At 39.6% G+C, this 15,360-nt stretch overlaps 1 protein-coding gene across 1 annotated transcript in view; it reads right to left on the bottom strand.

Annotated features, from left to right (window-relative positions):
• The window catches only part of CACNB4 (calcium voltage-gated channel auxiliary subunit beta 4), a 266,305-nt gene that overhangs the window by 29,581 nt on the left and 221,364 nt on the right, over positions 1-15,360 (bottom strand). The window contains exons 4-9 of the mRNA XM_064287451.1: positions 14,064-14,186; positions 7,857-7,987; positions 4,471-4,547; positions 2,942-2,961; positions 2,642-2,722; positions 1,145-1,203 (exon numbers count right to left, since the gene is read on the bottom strand). Of these exons, the coding sequence (XP_064143521.1) occupies positions 1,145-1,203; positions 2,642-2,722; positions 2,942-2,961; positions 4,471-4,547; positions 7,857-7,987; positions 14,064-14,186 (491 nt within the window). The remainder of the gene's footprint in view (positions 1-1,144; positions 1,204-2,641; positions 2,723-2,941; positions 2,962-4,470; positions 4,548-7,856; positions 7,988-14,063; positions 14,187-15,360) is intronic.

The following is a 15,360-nucleotide window of genomic DNA, read 5'->3' as shown; positions in this document are numbered from 1 at the left end:
ATGAAATGTGAGAAGTGATGTGTGCCACTTCTAGTCCTGGTGTATGCCTTTTTCCCCTACTAGCTGACTGGAGAGATCACACTCATGGCCATGGGCCCAAATGACGGATGGAACAAACTTCCTGCCAGTCCTCTCATCCACCTTTCCCCACAGCCCAGGAATACCTGCCTTGGGCTTTTAAATGAGCAACAATAAAGTTCCATTGTGTTTGAGTGATTATTGTCCAGAAGGCTTTTCTTTTCACGAATATGTACAGTGGGCACTTAAAGCATTATCGTGCTTGCCTTTTTTTTTTTCTAAGATACTATATTTATTAAAATCTATTTGAAGATTCTTTAAAATTTTATAATTATTTAGCCCATTTAAAGGGAGTAAATACGATGCATTTACCCATACTTCTCAGAACACACTAAGTTTCGGCATTTCTGATAAGGCTTCAGGTAGTCTCATGTCATTATTTTTACATACAGTGCATTCTGTACTTAGTATTGAGTAAAACTAGACTTTTTACCATTTCTCTGCAAAACACAGAAACTTTTTTATAGATATTTGGGATCATACTAGAATCCATACCAAATAGGCCAATAAAATAACAAGATTATTTTGAGTAAAACATGTCTAAAATTAAGTATCCAAATAAGCGCTATTGCCTACAAAATAGTCTCTTTGGGAGGCTTATGATGAAAACATTTCTTGAATTTTTCTTCTGGAAGATGTTTAGTACATTATATATATATCTTCCTATAACACACACACACACCCCTACACAATTCCCAAAGGATATCAATCAGTTTGACCAGCCAGCCACCATATTCATTAGACATAGTCTAGATTTGAATTAATATCTTTCACAAGAACCAGGCTGGTATGAATTCATTAGTATAATACATAAGAAAATAAAAACAAACACACCCATTTATATAAAACGCATAGATTATTTTCCTTCTCAAGGTCCTTTTTCTTTAGGGATTCGTTCTATGTTTCATATTTTTCAGAGCTATTACATTTTATTCTTCCCTGAATCCTGAGTTAATGTTTCATTACGAAACTTCTGCCATTACTATAGACACAGATCCACAAATCGATTCATCGTACATGGTCAGTTATAGGAAAATAAAAATACAAAAACATCTATTTGTCTCACCTCCCGTCAAACCTGTGCTTCAGGAAATCAAAGAGGGCTTTCTGCATCATGTCTGTTACCTTTGCAGAGGTGAGAAAAAAAGAATGAGGCAAACACACGCAGAGAGAGAAAGAAGTCAAAAGAGATAGAAGTGGAAGGTAAGGGCACTCTGAGCTCAGACCAGCTGGTCCCTAGAGATAGGTTATTTTGGAAGGTATTTTTCATGCTTAACCGCTTGCAATTCCTAATTTTTTTCCGTTCAGTTCTCCTCCAAGGTAAAGAATGAACCAGCAGTGTTCACTAGACCCAAGGTAAACTCTCTTCTCTCTTCACTTTTTAGGGGATAGGTTGCTGCCAGGAGACAATAGACTGGCTTTGTGCCCAGATGCTGGTGTCCTTGGTACACCTGAGCTGTGCTTGCCTCCAGTGAGGAGCAGCTAGAGGCCTGGGCCAGCCCCGGACTCAGCAGTCCTGTTAGTCTGTGTTTTTGGTAGAAATTCTCCATGCCCAAGGCTGGATTTGTATAGACCACTCTACTGCCAATCCCTTTGACATTCCCAGCTTAGAAAGAGAGGATTCTTAGATCTGCCTCCTTAAAGGGATTTGTTAATTCATTCAACAAATATGTACTGAGTGCCTACTATGTGCCAGGCATTCTCCTAGCTCAGTGGGCACATTGAAAGTCACCACCTTCAGATTTTAAGATTGTCCCCCACTGTTTTCATCTATGCTAACACAAAGCCAAAATGGCAACAGCTCTAGGACATCTACCCCTACTCTTCTCCTTATTTATACGGCATTGTTTAATTAATCTCCAAAGAAGTTCACTAACACTTTTTGTATGTGTGTATGTTTTCTATGTGACCTTTAAAATAAATACGGACAGAAATACTTGATGGTACATGCTATGGTCTTAAGCACCCAGTGAGGTGGAATTTGATGGTGCTTTTTTTTGAGAGGGTCTGGAGCCCTGGTGGCACAGTGGGTAAGAATTACAGCTGCTAACCAAAAGGTCAGCAGTTCGAATTCACCAGCTGCTCTTTGGAAACCCTGCAGGGCAGTTCTACTCTGTCCTATAGTGTAGCTATGAGTTGGAATCGACTTGGCAGCAATGGGTTTGGTTTTTTTTTTTTGGTGAGGATTTAGGTTTGCTGGCACATTGTTGACAATGTTTCTTTGTGCTGTTCATTCTCTATTATTCCTGGTGATATTGGGAACAGTTGAGACAGACACAGCCCTTTTTTAAAAATTTAATGCAGAGCAAATCTTTGACCAGACTATCCATTGTACATGTTTTGAGGGAGATATTTCTACACAATGTAATGCATAAGAGATGAAAAGCGTGCAAGAGAGGGAAGAAAGAGCAAAGGGGCCACATAAGCCCTTCACTGTACCACCCACCTCCATATCCTGAAATTTGGCACCAATATGTAAACAGACCCTGCAGGAGCAGGTGCCACATGACTGTCCCCTGACTTCTTGATCAAGAACTGAAGAGTAACACACTGATATCTGTACCTCATAACCCTTCAGTGACGGCCCCACTAACACCACTGGACGCATTGATGGCACAACATCGTAAGGAGGAATGTGCTCCGTCTGAAAAAGATGGTTTGACATGCATGACAAGGCGAGGATAAGCACCTCCTCAATAGCCACAACACTCATAATTCTCAGGTCAAACAGTAAATGATTTCTGCAATTCCCCACTGAGGAGGCTTATCCCTTATTTTATAGCCATTTGAGTCACAAGTGAGCGTTGCAGGCATGTATATACAGGCACCTAAACAGTAGATTTAAAAATGAAACACAACTTACCACTTTTTGCTTCTGTTTTGCTAAAAGACAACAATGAAAGCCATATCAAAATACATAATCTCAGTAAATGGTAGTACATGATCTTAAAAGATGGAAGGATGTACCAATTGGTCCCTGTTATTCTCCAAGTCATTTCTCTATCACTCACTCGTATTATTTAATTCTTTATATGTCAATTTTGAAGGCATACGGAAAAGGAGACAGCTTCCACCCTGCGTGCATGCTCTTATATTCTGACTTCTTGTTGGGATGGTGGACAAGTACTCACTACAACATTAGAAGTTTGCAGTCAGTCATTAGCTATGGGTCATCGGCATACTAGACACAGCATGTAAAGTATCGCAGAACAATCTGGACAAGTGCATTTGGTAAAAAGAAACTTAGAATAACAACTGGGCAAAACTGGTTATCATCCCATTCACTGGTTATTTTTGGATTTATAATTTTGGTGAACCATTAGATAATTTTATAGTCCTTTATACATGTATGTATTTTTTCCCCATTTTCCAGAATATTGGCACATTTTTCCTACTCTGTTGCTTTTAAATTTCAAATAAGTTTATAGCCAACTATTCCTGTTCTTTCCTGCTTATTATAGTAAAGAGCTGTAATAACCCAAATGTCAAAAAAATGCAGACTGGGCAAAATATACTAAATATCTGATTAAGGTGGTCTTGCCTTCACCCAAACAGGTTTAGTCTACTTAGCACCCACTCAGAGACCTAGTTTGGTTTGGAGCCCTGAAGACTAGGAACAATTCATGTGAACAAAGTACCAGATACTCAGAAATGTTCTAGAACCAATTCAGTTTTCTGCAGACATGGCACCAGGATGGATTCTTGGGCTTGTCATTCCGAATTGGTACTTCTGGATGGCCTACTCCAGCACCAGCTCTGGGCCAGAACGAAATTATAGTCTGTGGCAGTCAGGGAACGTGATAGAAAAAAATTCCTGCTTGAATATGTCTATAATTTCCAAGTACAGAACAGCTTCCTTATGGTGCCGTCACTGTCCCTCATTACTATTAATTTTAGGGCTCAGTTGTCTGCTGTCCAAGTAAAAATGAGGTCACTTGGGCTATACCTCACCTGACACTTTAACCCTCCCAATCTCCATGGGCCAGACTGTACCAACATATCCTTAATGTTCACACGGAGACGAGAACAGAGCTTTTTCATGAGTCCACAACTTTTATTTTCTTTTTTTAAATTGCCCTTACACTCTTCAAGTCTGTTGGGATCTTGAGCGAAATAATGAGCTTGTTTTACATTGGTTTACACAACAGGAAGTTAATGCCTTCATGAGGTAAATAATATTTTCAAAATTATGTTACAACAATCTGAACTTTTAGTACCTTTTAAATCAAATCAAATTAAAATAGAAAGCAAATGAGCAATAAAACATTAAATAGGAGGATCTCTAAAGCAGGACTTTAAATTGTTTCTAAGTTAGCAAAATATTTTCATTTATGCTAAAAAATTAGGAAAGGAATACATCCCATTAAAAAGAGTTTTAACTAAAATTCTCACCTGTTGATGTGGGTGTTGCTCTAAACGTCCCTGATACCATTTCTCCAAGACTTGAAGAAGAATTTCCACTTGATTTCCTAGGATATGAAAAAGGAACTTAAACTCATTCCCCAGATTCCCTGAACAGGGAACTTGAGAGTACAAAATTTTCTTTGACCTTAACCCTACAGTGATGGTTCAGCTTGTGTGTCAAGTTGGCAGGGCCATGATTCTCAATGGTTTTGGCAATTATGTAATGACATAGTTTGGTAGCTATGAAATGACGTAATTTGGCTGTCATGGAATGATGTAATTCATCCTCCATGATGTGATCTGATGTGATTCATCAACCAGTTGTAAGGGCAGTCCCCTCGGGGGTGTGGTCTGCATCCAATATATGTATGGATATTCTGGCAAAGTTCGCTTGGTTGCTTTGGATCCTGCATCCAGCTTGTCATCATCTGACCTCAGGCTCTCGGGACATGAGCCAGTGACCTGCCATACTGCCTGAAGATCTTGGGATTTCTTGGCCTTCATAGCCTGTGAGCCAGTAGCCTACCATCTTACTTGCCCATCTTGGGTTTGTCAGCCCCTGCAGGTATGTGAGTCAGGAGAAGCCTCCAGCCTGATGCCTAACCCATGGATTTGGTACTTGCTGCCTCTACAATCATGTGAGCCATTTCCTTGAGATAAATCTCTCTCTGTATCTATCTATCCATCTACCTATCTATCTATCTATATATGCTTCACTGGTTTTGTTTCTCTAGAGAACCCAGCCTAAGACACCTACTACATAATTCAAAACATACCAAGTCCTGCTATAGAGAAAAATTTCAAGAATCTGTCCAAATGCTTTCTTTGACCTCATTTCTCAGAGAAAGTGGGGAACTAAGTGGGACCTGGAAATATTTTGCAAAAGTATGTTTCCTAGTATTAAATACAGAAATGAGGCACAAGAAACACTGACAGAAATGTACTTGTGAACTGTCTATTAGTTAACCTCAGTCATCAACATGCCAGTCAGATATCAAACACAGCTCAAAACAAACAGTAAGACCTGGAGAAGCCACTTCTTAAAAGTAGTTATATAGGGGTCAGGATGAATAATCAACAGTAAGGAATTGGTCACAAAAAATTTATCCCAAAATGGAAGATCATCTGTATTGGTCTCTTTGGTGCTTTGGAAGCTTTCCTGGAGCTCCCAGAAGCCTCTGGGAGTTCACCTTTCTACTTACCTAGGGTCCCTCCCTCCCCCACTTCTCAGTGCTTAAGAGTACGGTCCCCACAGTCAGAAAAATCTGATTTCTATCCCTGACCTTGCCACTTACCAGTGGTGGAACCTTGGCATGTTAAAATGTCTTTGAGCCTCAGTCCCCATCCATAGAACCTATACCTCACAGGATTGGTATAAAGATAAAGTAAGATGACGTCTCTGAGCTCTGGTTTTATTATGTGTCTGCCACAGTGAGGTTTTAGTTCAAATTTTATAATAATTTTGAGGAACAACAGTAAAACAACAACTTTGGCAATAATAATAATAATTTAATTATTATTTTACTCAGTGAATATTTATTGAGTAACCCCACTGTTTTAGAAGCTAGGCATATAGCAATGGGAAAGAAAGACAAAATCCCTTCCTTACAGAGTCACCTCTAGTGGGAGATATCAATACCAAACAAAAAAAATAGGTAAATACTCAGTATTTCTGATAGTAATGACTACAACAGATAAAACAAGCTCAGGAAAGGATAGACAGCACAGGGAATGGCGAGCAAACTTTTAAATAGGGTGATATTTAACAAAGATCTGAAGCAGACGATGGAGTGATTTGGTGGACATGGTAGATTTGATAGATTTGAGAGGGAAAGGGTTCCAGTAAGAGGAACATATGCTCCCAATGTGTTCAAGAACCGGCAAGGGAGACAGAGCATAGGGAATAGGAAATAAGAGGGATTGATAATTAATAATGGTACAGGCAAGGAGCCCCGGTGGCACAACAGTTAAGTGCTCGGCTACTAACTGAAAGGTTGGTGGTTTGAATCTACCGAACAGCTCTGTGGGAGAAAGACCTGGGGATCTGCTTCCATAAAGATTACAGCCAAGAAAATCCTATAGGGCAGCTCTACTCTGTCACATGGGGTCGCTATGAGTCAGAATCAACTTGATAGCACTCAACAATATCAATAATGGTATAGAAATAGGCATGTTAAAAAAAAAAAAAACACTCAAAAAGATTGATAATTAAGAGTAGAGCTAACTGTACTTTTGTGACCATCTATATTGGAAAAGTTTCCCCTTATGACAAAGGTAAATGGGCCCCTAAAGTACAGAATTTTTGAAACAGAAAAGGGTCCAAAAGAAAAAGGAAATTAAGGGTAGAGAGAAATAACTGCTTTTATTTCAGGGCTTTCAAAAAGTGTAACACATCAAATTCACTGCTTTAGTGCAGATTGTGACAGAATATATGCAGGGTCTGTATGATTCTAATTTCTCTTCTCTCGAGTCTTGTTTGTACGGGTAGTCCCCGACTACCTGTCTGTATGAACATCCGACTCACAGACAACTCAGACTTGCCCTTTAAGGTCATGTAAATTTGCTCTTATTTTCAAATGACTGAACCAACCCCTACTTGACTGAACCAACCCCTATTTGCAGCAAATTCTTCATCACAATCACCTTCACTCGCCGTTATGCGCAGCTTTTAAATCACTGAAAAGTCTCTGAGCCTTTTCTTGCACTAAAGTAAGGTTAAATAAGAACCATATGCACCTGTTCCAACTTACCTACAAACGCAACTTAAAGACACAGTTAAGAGAGGATCTCATTCATAACCTGGGAATTGCCTGTATTCCAGAGACCTTTAAATATCTGCATGTTGAGATCTCTGTGGCTACTTTATTAGTTCACTAGGGGCTGGTTCATCCTCAACTGGACAGAGTCTTCACCCCATTACCATGAAATGTAGACACTGCAAAAAGCCCTGGATAGAGAAGGTGATGCTAGTACAGAGACCTGCATTCACCATCAGATTCTGTGGTGAATGGATAGAGAGTCTCTGAATGGTAATCAAGAGGAGAAGCATGTCTGGTCAACTCAGGCTTCCAACTACTGCTCCAGGAAAGGATGCTCTATATAAGTCTCAGAAGGGAAAGCTGGATTCCAAGGAGGGTTTACTGAGGCCACAGAAAACAGTCTCAGTTGTGGAATTCTTGTTGATTCCAATGGTATTAGGATTCAGCATGCAAGTAGGGATAATGAAATATCTGAAAATGCTTTTGTGTCGATTTCAGAAACTCCATGTACATTTTAGCTTGAAAGCATACATTTCTAATCTGATAAGTAAATTTGAAAATATCACCTAATTTTCCTTGGGAGGAAAAGAGATTATAGAAAAGAAGAAACCTTACCCTCCGTGAAAACGTCCTCTTTTTTGTTCTTGCTGAATCCGAATGTTCTCCAATCTAAGCGGACTTGGGATGAAACCAATCTCACAGCCCTCTTTCACCAGCCTTCCTATCCACCAATCATTGTTATATTTCTGGAATGCAGAAATAAAACAGCTATCGATAGTAATTCACTTATCATCACATTCCATTAATTAGTTTCAGGAGACTAGAAGATCTGAACACCATATATGTCATGGTATGTTATATGTTATGTTTTATATTATGCAATGCTGTACCACATTAAGGTCGACTCTACTTTGAGGAGGCAGCTCTTCCCCAGTCGTCTTTTGAGTGCCTCCCAACCTGAGGGGCTCATCTTCCAGCACTATATGAAACAATGTTCCCCTGCTATTCACAAGGTTTTCACTGGCTAATTCTTTTAGAAGTAAACCACCAGGGCCTTCTTCCTAGTCTGTCTTAGTCTAGAAGCGCAGCTGAAACCTGTCCACCATAGGATATCCTGCTGGTATTTGAATCCCGGTGGCACAGCTTCCGGCATCACAGCAACAGAAAAGCCCCTACAGTACGACAAACTAACAGACGCATGGGGTACTATACTATATTATATATTTTAGGGCCTATCTGGGGGGTTCACAGACTAAGGAAGGGGTCTGCAAGCTTTCTCTATAAAGACATAGATAGCAAATATGAGTCATATGGTTTCAATTGCAACTACTCAAATCTGCCTTTGTAGTACAAAACTAGCTCAAAATAATATACAAACAAATGAGTGTGGCTGTGCTTCAATAAAATGTTTTTTTACAAAAAAAAGTGGTAGACTAGATTTTGCCTGTGAGCTGCAGTATGTCAACCTCTGGGCTAAAGTCAGGTCCTAATCTCTGGGTTCCTTGATCCTTGTCAAGAAGTCCTAAGTAGCTCCTTAGGAACAGATTTTATAAGGACAAATATGTATAGATGTAACTGAAACTCTGTAAGACAAGATAGACATGCCTCAGATGAAATACATTCATAGTCTGTCATTTACCAAAACCTCTCAGGTAAAAATTCCATGATACTCTCTATTGTATATTCACTGGGTAGGAGTCACAATATTTCAAACAGAGGTTTGCAAATTAAGGTTCATATTACTACCTAAAGAAAGAGAAGCCTACTCTTACAAAGTTTAAGTATATTGCATATTTACATGTGGAATTTCTTAGATAATCTCCATATAGCCTGAATCCCAACAGTAACTCCAATAATTCTATTCTAAATAAAGTTCCATGACATGTAAACTCAGGAAACAAGTACCACAAAGGCTTCAGCCAATGTGGAGTGAAACTCTGTCAATGTGGCCTTATTGAATGGGTCAACAATTCTAGATATGTAATTCTAGATATATCCTTCGGCAGAAAGCAATTTATCCTAAGCCATCTGTCTTTCAAAGGGGAGGTTTCAGCTAGATCATTTCTAGAAAACAGGTATCAGTCCTATCATTTAAACACTTGTTTAAACTCTCCAGTGATGATCCCCAAAATTTCCTTTTTGGTTTTATTAGCGTTGACCAGATAACTCTCTCTGTGATTATTTGTGTGTGTGTATGTGTGTGTGTGTATACCCAAACCCATTGCTGTCAAGTCAATTTCGACTCATAGCAGCCCTATAGAGTAGAACTGCCCCATACATAAAAAAAAAAAAAATTTTTTTTTTTACATATATAATTTGTTTTTCAAAGAGTAACAACTATATGCAGTGTATTTTGCTTAGATCAGAAAACAAGTGGTAAATGGTGGAATTTGTGTGTATACAACACTGACACATTGTGAAGGAGGGACGGATGAATGGTTTCATTGCACCAGCATAGCAAGAATTTCTGAGTAGCTCTGAACCCACAGTCTCAAACTCAAAAGAAAAAGGATACAGTTAGGGATTTGGCCTTTATTATGCACACAGCTTCTACACAAGGAGCAAAGTTTGAAGCTCCTTTGCAGTAAACAATTTGGCCTTTGGTCCTGGTTCTTGATGCCAATGAGTAGAGGCTGACCAGACCTAGAGGAACCACCTGGGGGTCCAACACTGACTAAGCTTCAGGAGGCATGATGACTGGCCAAGTAGTGAGGCCGGTAAAGGCCTTGGAAGACAGAGCCTAGGTGGAGCTTCTTGGGTGGTGAGAGTAAGCATCTGCTCTTGGGAGGGTAAGCACATCCCCTGGGGACATGGAAACTCTGAGCCGAGACCCATCCCAGACTTCCCTCGTGTGTTTGATTCTTTATCTGCTAGATTAAAGAGAGCCCTTTCACTGGAGTTTGTGATTTGTTCCAACAGATTATCAGACCTAAACAATAGAGAAGGGGCCAGTACCCACTGATCTAGCCCCATGTGAATGGCAATGAGAGAGAAAAGGGGCTGGCACTTGCCCTTTTGAGGAGATGAGCTAGAAAGGGCAATACTGGTTGCTGGAGTCCAAATTGACCAGGCAAGGGAAGCTGAGATTTCTACAGGCAATTTCTACAGTCTGTGTGTGGAGTGGGAATTATTATTCACCACACATTTGGTGTCAGAGGTAGGTTGTCTCAGCTTCCCTGGACTGAATCAATATAATTGGCGACTCTGGTAGGACTCCCTTGAGTGGTCTTGACATTGCACAAGGCACACAAGAAATGTAATAATGAGAGTACATTGAGGAAATGTAAGTTGACCTAATACAAAGTCCTGAACAATCTAGGTCTTAGTTTTCCCCCATCTTTTATTTCAGGATAATAGATAGGCCTGTTTATTTCAGAATTAACAAAAGGACCCTTTTAAAAGCTTTGGTGCATAGGTCTGGAATTTAGATTTTACTGTTGTGGGAACAAAATAAACCATAAGTCACAGCTTCCTAGTGCTTTAGTTATTTTCTGAAATTAAGTTAACCCCCTGAAACACCGATTTATTAAACGGTACCAAAGTGACCTTAACAGGTTGCTGGTTGGTGCAGTTAACATGCTCAGATGCTAACTGAAAGGTTGGAGGATCAAGTCCACCCAGAGGTACCTCGGAAGAAAGGTCTAGTGACCTACTTGCAAAAAATCAGTCATTGACAACCCTATGGATGGAGCACAGGTCCACTCCGACACACGGGGTCACCACGAGTCAGAACTGACTCCATGGTAACTGTTCTTTTTTTTTTTTAAACTGACCTAAAGGGCTTCCTGAAATGGCTAATGCAACTTTCCAAATGTTTTAACTTAGTTCTAGGAAGCAGAGGAAGCACAGTGAGACTGACTCAATGTGAATAAAAGTCCTTTGAGCTACTTGGGAGAGAGCCGCTATGCAAATGCAAGGGCTTAATTCACTCATCATGTGGCTTATGTGACAAGTCTAGCTATACCTCTTCTCTGTGTTTAAGCTTTTTCATTACTGAGAAAGTACTTAAAATGGTGCCTAATAGGTGGTCTTCTAGGTGATAGACGAGAGGAAAGGCTACAACTGGATTATAGAAAGGTGTTCATTTGCATTGCTGTTCCAAGAGCATGTGCCAGCTTTAGGGCAAAGTCACCTTAGTGTTATTCCAATGCTTCTCACATTTTGATTTTTTTTTTCTTTTTTTTTTTTAATATGATTAGTGCTTTCTCTTTCTAAGATATTTTCTTAACTGATAGTTCAAGATCTGAAAGCAAGTGGCTCTAATTCACAAAGGATTACTAGCTCAATACCATACATCAAACTGACAGACTAAAGAGAAAGTCACTGATTAACAAGCACATAGATAAAAAAGCAACCAAGAGGACAAATGTCAACGGAATGGAGGAAAGCAATAAAATACAAGGTTGGGACTTTCATATGAGTGAGCGTGTGTGTAATATGTAAGATCTTCTTTTACTTCTTGAAATGCTGCGTCTCCTTGGAACCTGGGTGTTTGTAAGTAATGAATATGGTTTGACCATTTTTTATGGGGATGGTGAGACAGAATCAGCTTAATAGTTCAGTTGCAAGGGCACATGTTTCAGGCCAAGGATCCTTGTCTTCTAGGCAAATATGGCTCTTGGACACCACAGAAACTCTCCTCGTATAAAGGAAGAGTCTAAAATTTGGAACCCTGGACTAGAGAAAGCCTTTAATTCCTTTAAAGAACAAGTTCCAATTGATGAGAAAAGAATAATAGAGTCACTGATAGATTAGTTATAAAGAAAGATCATGTATTAATCTATTCAAAAAGGCAGATTGATGTAAACCACTTATGGAAGAAAGGGAAGGTGGCAGGATAAAGTGCATTTTAAATGGACACTTTAAAATGTTAGCAGTTTTTGCAAATGTAGAACCATATCCAGTATGACACTGAGACTGGAGAATCAGAATAACCTGTATCTTGCAGACTAACTGTGCTAACTCTTGGGCCTGCTCTATATTATATTTAGCCACACACAGATATATGGTATAGCTGCAAATATGTGGAAAATTATATCCCCTTTTCAGCATTAAGTATTTTTGTTTTATGAATTTCTCTTCATGGTCATCCTAATTATCTCTTCCAATGCTTGTTTCTCCCAAAAGGAATCTTTCATGCTTCTCATAAACAAAATTTGGCTATTTAAAAAAACAAACAAAAAAATTAATCTTCAGAAAAAATTAGTGGCTGCCAATTCTGCTCTGGTATTTTCTCAAGCCTCTGATAATTTAAAATATAATTAATCACTAACTTCTCATAAAACAGCCTACAAGCTTATGCTTTAGGGAGTTGGCAGGATGTTGCTAGGACCATATCTTGTGAATTGATGAATCATCCTCGAAGCCAACATGGTTCTGACGGCCAAGGCAATGTTACAGGCAGGCCAATAAAATGACACAATACATCAGACCAAAGAAGCATTTGGTTCTCAATTACAATTCACTCCATGGTTCTTGTTAATATTTACAGTAATAACTAGTCTGTCGTGTGATTAAACACTGTTAATCAAAGAGAGGCATACCTCCCTCAATACTGTCCTACATAAAAATAACTGGAAAGCTGCCTGTGATGTCCCAAGAACCCTTCTTTCCATGTATCCCTTGCAGATGAGATTAAAAACAAAAAAAAATTTGCAATTAAGAAAAAAATCACACAACTGGACCAATAAGAGTAAGCTGGCTCTTCTACTCTCCCTAATAACTATTTTGAACTTGTTTATTGTTCCTTAAAATGTGCTTCTCCTCAAATCCATTCACCTGGTATTCCTAACTTATCTGATGCTTCCTTAGCTTCTCATTCCCAATGCTCTGAGCTATCTATGCTGCGCTCATCTTTTTCCTTCATGTTACAGTGAAGAAGTGTTCCTCTTCTCACAAGATGTGCCACCCCCCTGCCTTTCTGCATATTGAACCCCTCAGGCTTCACTACTTCAGTACAGCTTCTCCTACCCCTGGTCTACCTCCTCCCCAGCTAGAAGGTCTCTCAGCTCTTTCTTTGCGCTCCCAGAACACTCATTCAATTTTTCAGTAGCGGAACTTCTCGTCCTGTGTTCAAACTGTGTACTTATCTGTCTCTCCCACTAGAATTCAACCTAATCTCCAGAGATGATCATCTACCTTTGATCCCCCAATGCCAAGCACAATGTCTGATATGAAGTGGGACTTCAATATACCCAGGTTAAATAAAGTATTAGATGTTAAAAAAAAAATTTTTTTTTTTTTAGATGTTACTATTTTACCTTTCGAGAGCCAGAAACTCCAGTCCTCCTTATATTGCTCAACCCTTTAAACCTTCTGTTCCCCAGAGTCCTTTGCCCTTTTCTCAGCTTTAACACTTTCCTTTAATAATTATACTCTCTAGTGTTGGTTCCAATGCTAAGGTTCACAGGACTGTACCCCAGATGTCTGTAATTATAAGATCCCTTATAAATGCTCCCTTCTAGGTTACGTGACATGCCACCAAACTCATGTTTCCTTAAGTTGGGTCCATAGATCAATGGCTCTGCAGTCATTCAAGGTGATTAAAAGGCAACCAGAGGACCATACAACTGTCCTAAATCTTTATATCCTATGATGTTAAGGGTTGGCCATTATCCAATGTTGCAGGTTTGTGATAATGCAAACAACAATCTGAGGCTTCTATATCTCAGAGAGGACAAATGGATCTGGAAGGCCAAGTAAATTAAATGAGTTATCACTTTGGCAGTTTATCAGGTCTCCTTTCTATTTACTTTGGCTCAGAGGTGATTCCAGGCTTCAGCTTTTTGGCAGGTTAAGGAAGGCAGTGTGTCCTACATTTACCTCTTTAATGTGTAGAAAGTCCTTGGCATCAAAGGAAATGGCTGTGCTTGGGACAGGCACATCCTCGTCCAGGGCACCACAGTAGCTCACGTTCGTCTTCACAGCAAATGCTACAGGTTTGGACTGGGGACGAAACCATGGAATAAGGAGCAATGGAAGGAGAGAGAGGAGGGTTTTCATACTGAAATGTAAGTAAGATAACAGTGCCAGGCAGTAAGAGAATTCACTTTCCAAATAGGGCTCTCAAATGGGTTTTACATTTTCAGGCGATATTGAGAAATCTGCAGAGATGACCCTGAAAATGATTCAGTCCTATTAGCCTAACCATTTTTCTTCTTCTGCATTACTTTCCAACACCCCAAATAAAGAATCGTGCCCTGAAGTACTGGTGGGGTGGGGAGTGGAGGGTGGGGGGGCAGTTTGGAGAGAGGAGGAGCATTCTGCTTTGTCTTCTAGTCATAAAAGCTCTGTTTGTTATTTTAAAAGATTTTCTTTGGGATACAGGAAATATGTGTTGGATCATTAAAAAAAAAAAAAGAGAGGGAGAGGAAAGAATAAGTATTTTTTAAATAGTCTTGAATCTGAAAATGCATGGGAGCCCACTCAGGAGAATACCTTATCCTGCCAGGGAAGAGAAAGTCCAGTCCAGTCAGGCTCAAACCAAAACAGCAGTCTCTTCACACATGGTCTTTCTAGCTCACAAAATCTGGTTCTGAAACGATTTACACAAACTCCTGCCCAGTAAAGTCCTCTCAGGCTGGGGAAGCCTCACAAGTGCTCAGCAAATCACAAGCCTAAAGCTAATGGTGGTGCTACCGACATCTGGGTGAGTATAGTGGCCACAAAACAGACTGAAAGAAAACTTTAAAACAAAAATTACCCACAAAGAAGAAGTAATGTTTCCTACAGTTTGCAGCTGCTTTGTTTCTGGCTCCTTCATCGTTCCTAGGAACACATCTTGGGAGCAGCAGTGAAGTAAGACCCTCGTTGAGAATCTCATTTTTGCAAAACCCCCTTCCACCAACCAAGCACAGAAACAGAAGGTGCTGAAGCAAATGAAGACACTTCATTTACCTGCACCCATCGACTCTTACTTCTCTTTTAATGATTTACTGTAAAAATAGGAAGGGGAAGGAATTCAAGTCACTTTATTTGAGCTTCAATTTTTCTTCTAAAAATGAGATGACTAGGTCAATATACCTTAGGAGTCTGTTGTGGATGGCAAGCAAGAAAAGCTGACCATGAGCCCTGTTTTATATTTTGCTGTTGTGCATAAAATTCCACTTGAAAAATGATG

The sequence above is a fragment of the Loxodonta africana genome, chromosome 6 (assembly GCF_030014295.1).
Source record: "Loxodonta africana isolate mLoxAfr1 chromosome 6, mLoxAfr1.hap2, whole genome shotgun sequence".
Lineage (NCBI taxonomy): Eukaryota > Metazoa > Chordata > Mammalia > Proboscidea > Elephantidae > Loxodonta > Loxodonta africana.
The sequence above is the reverse complement of the archived record's forward strand: the minus strand, read 5'-3'. Positions and strand labels throughout refer to the sequence as shown.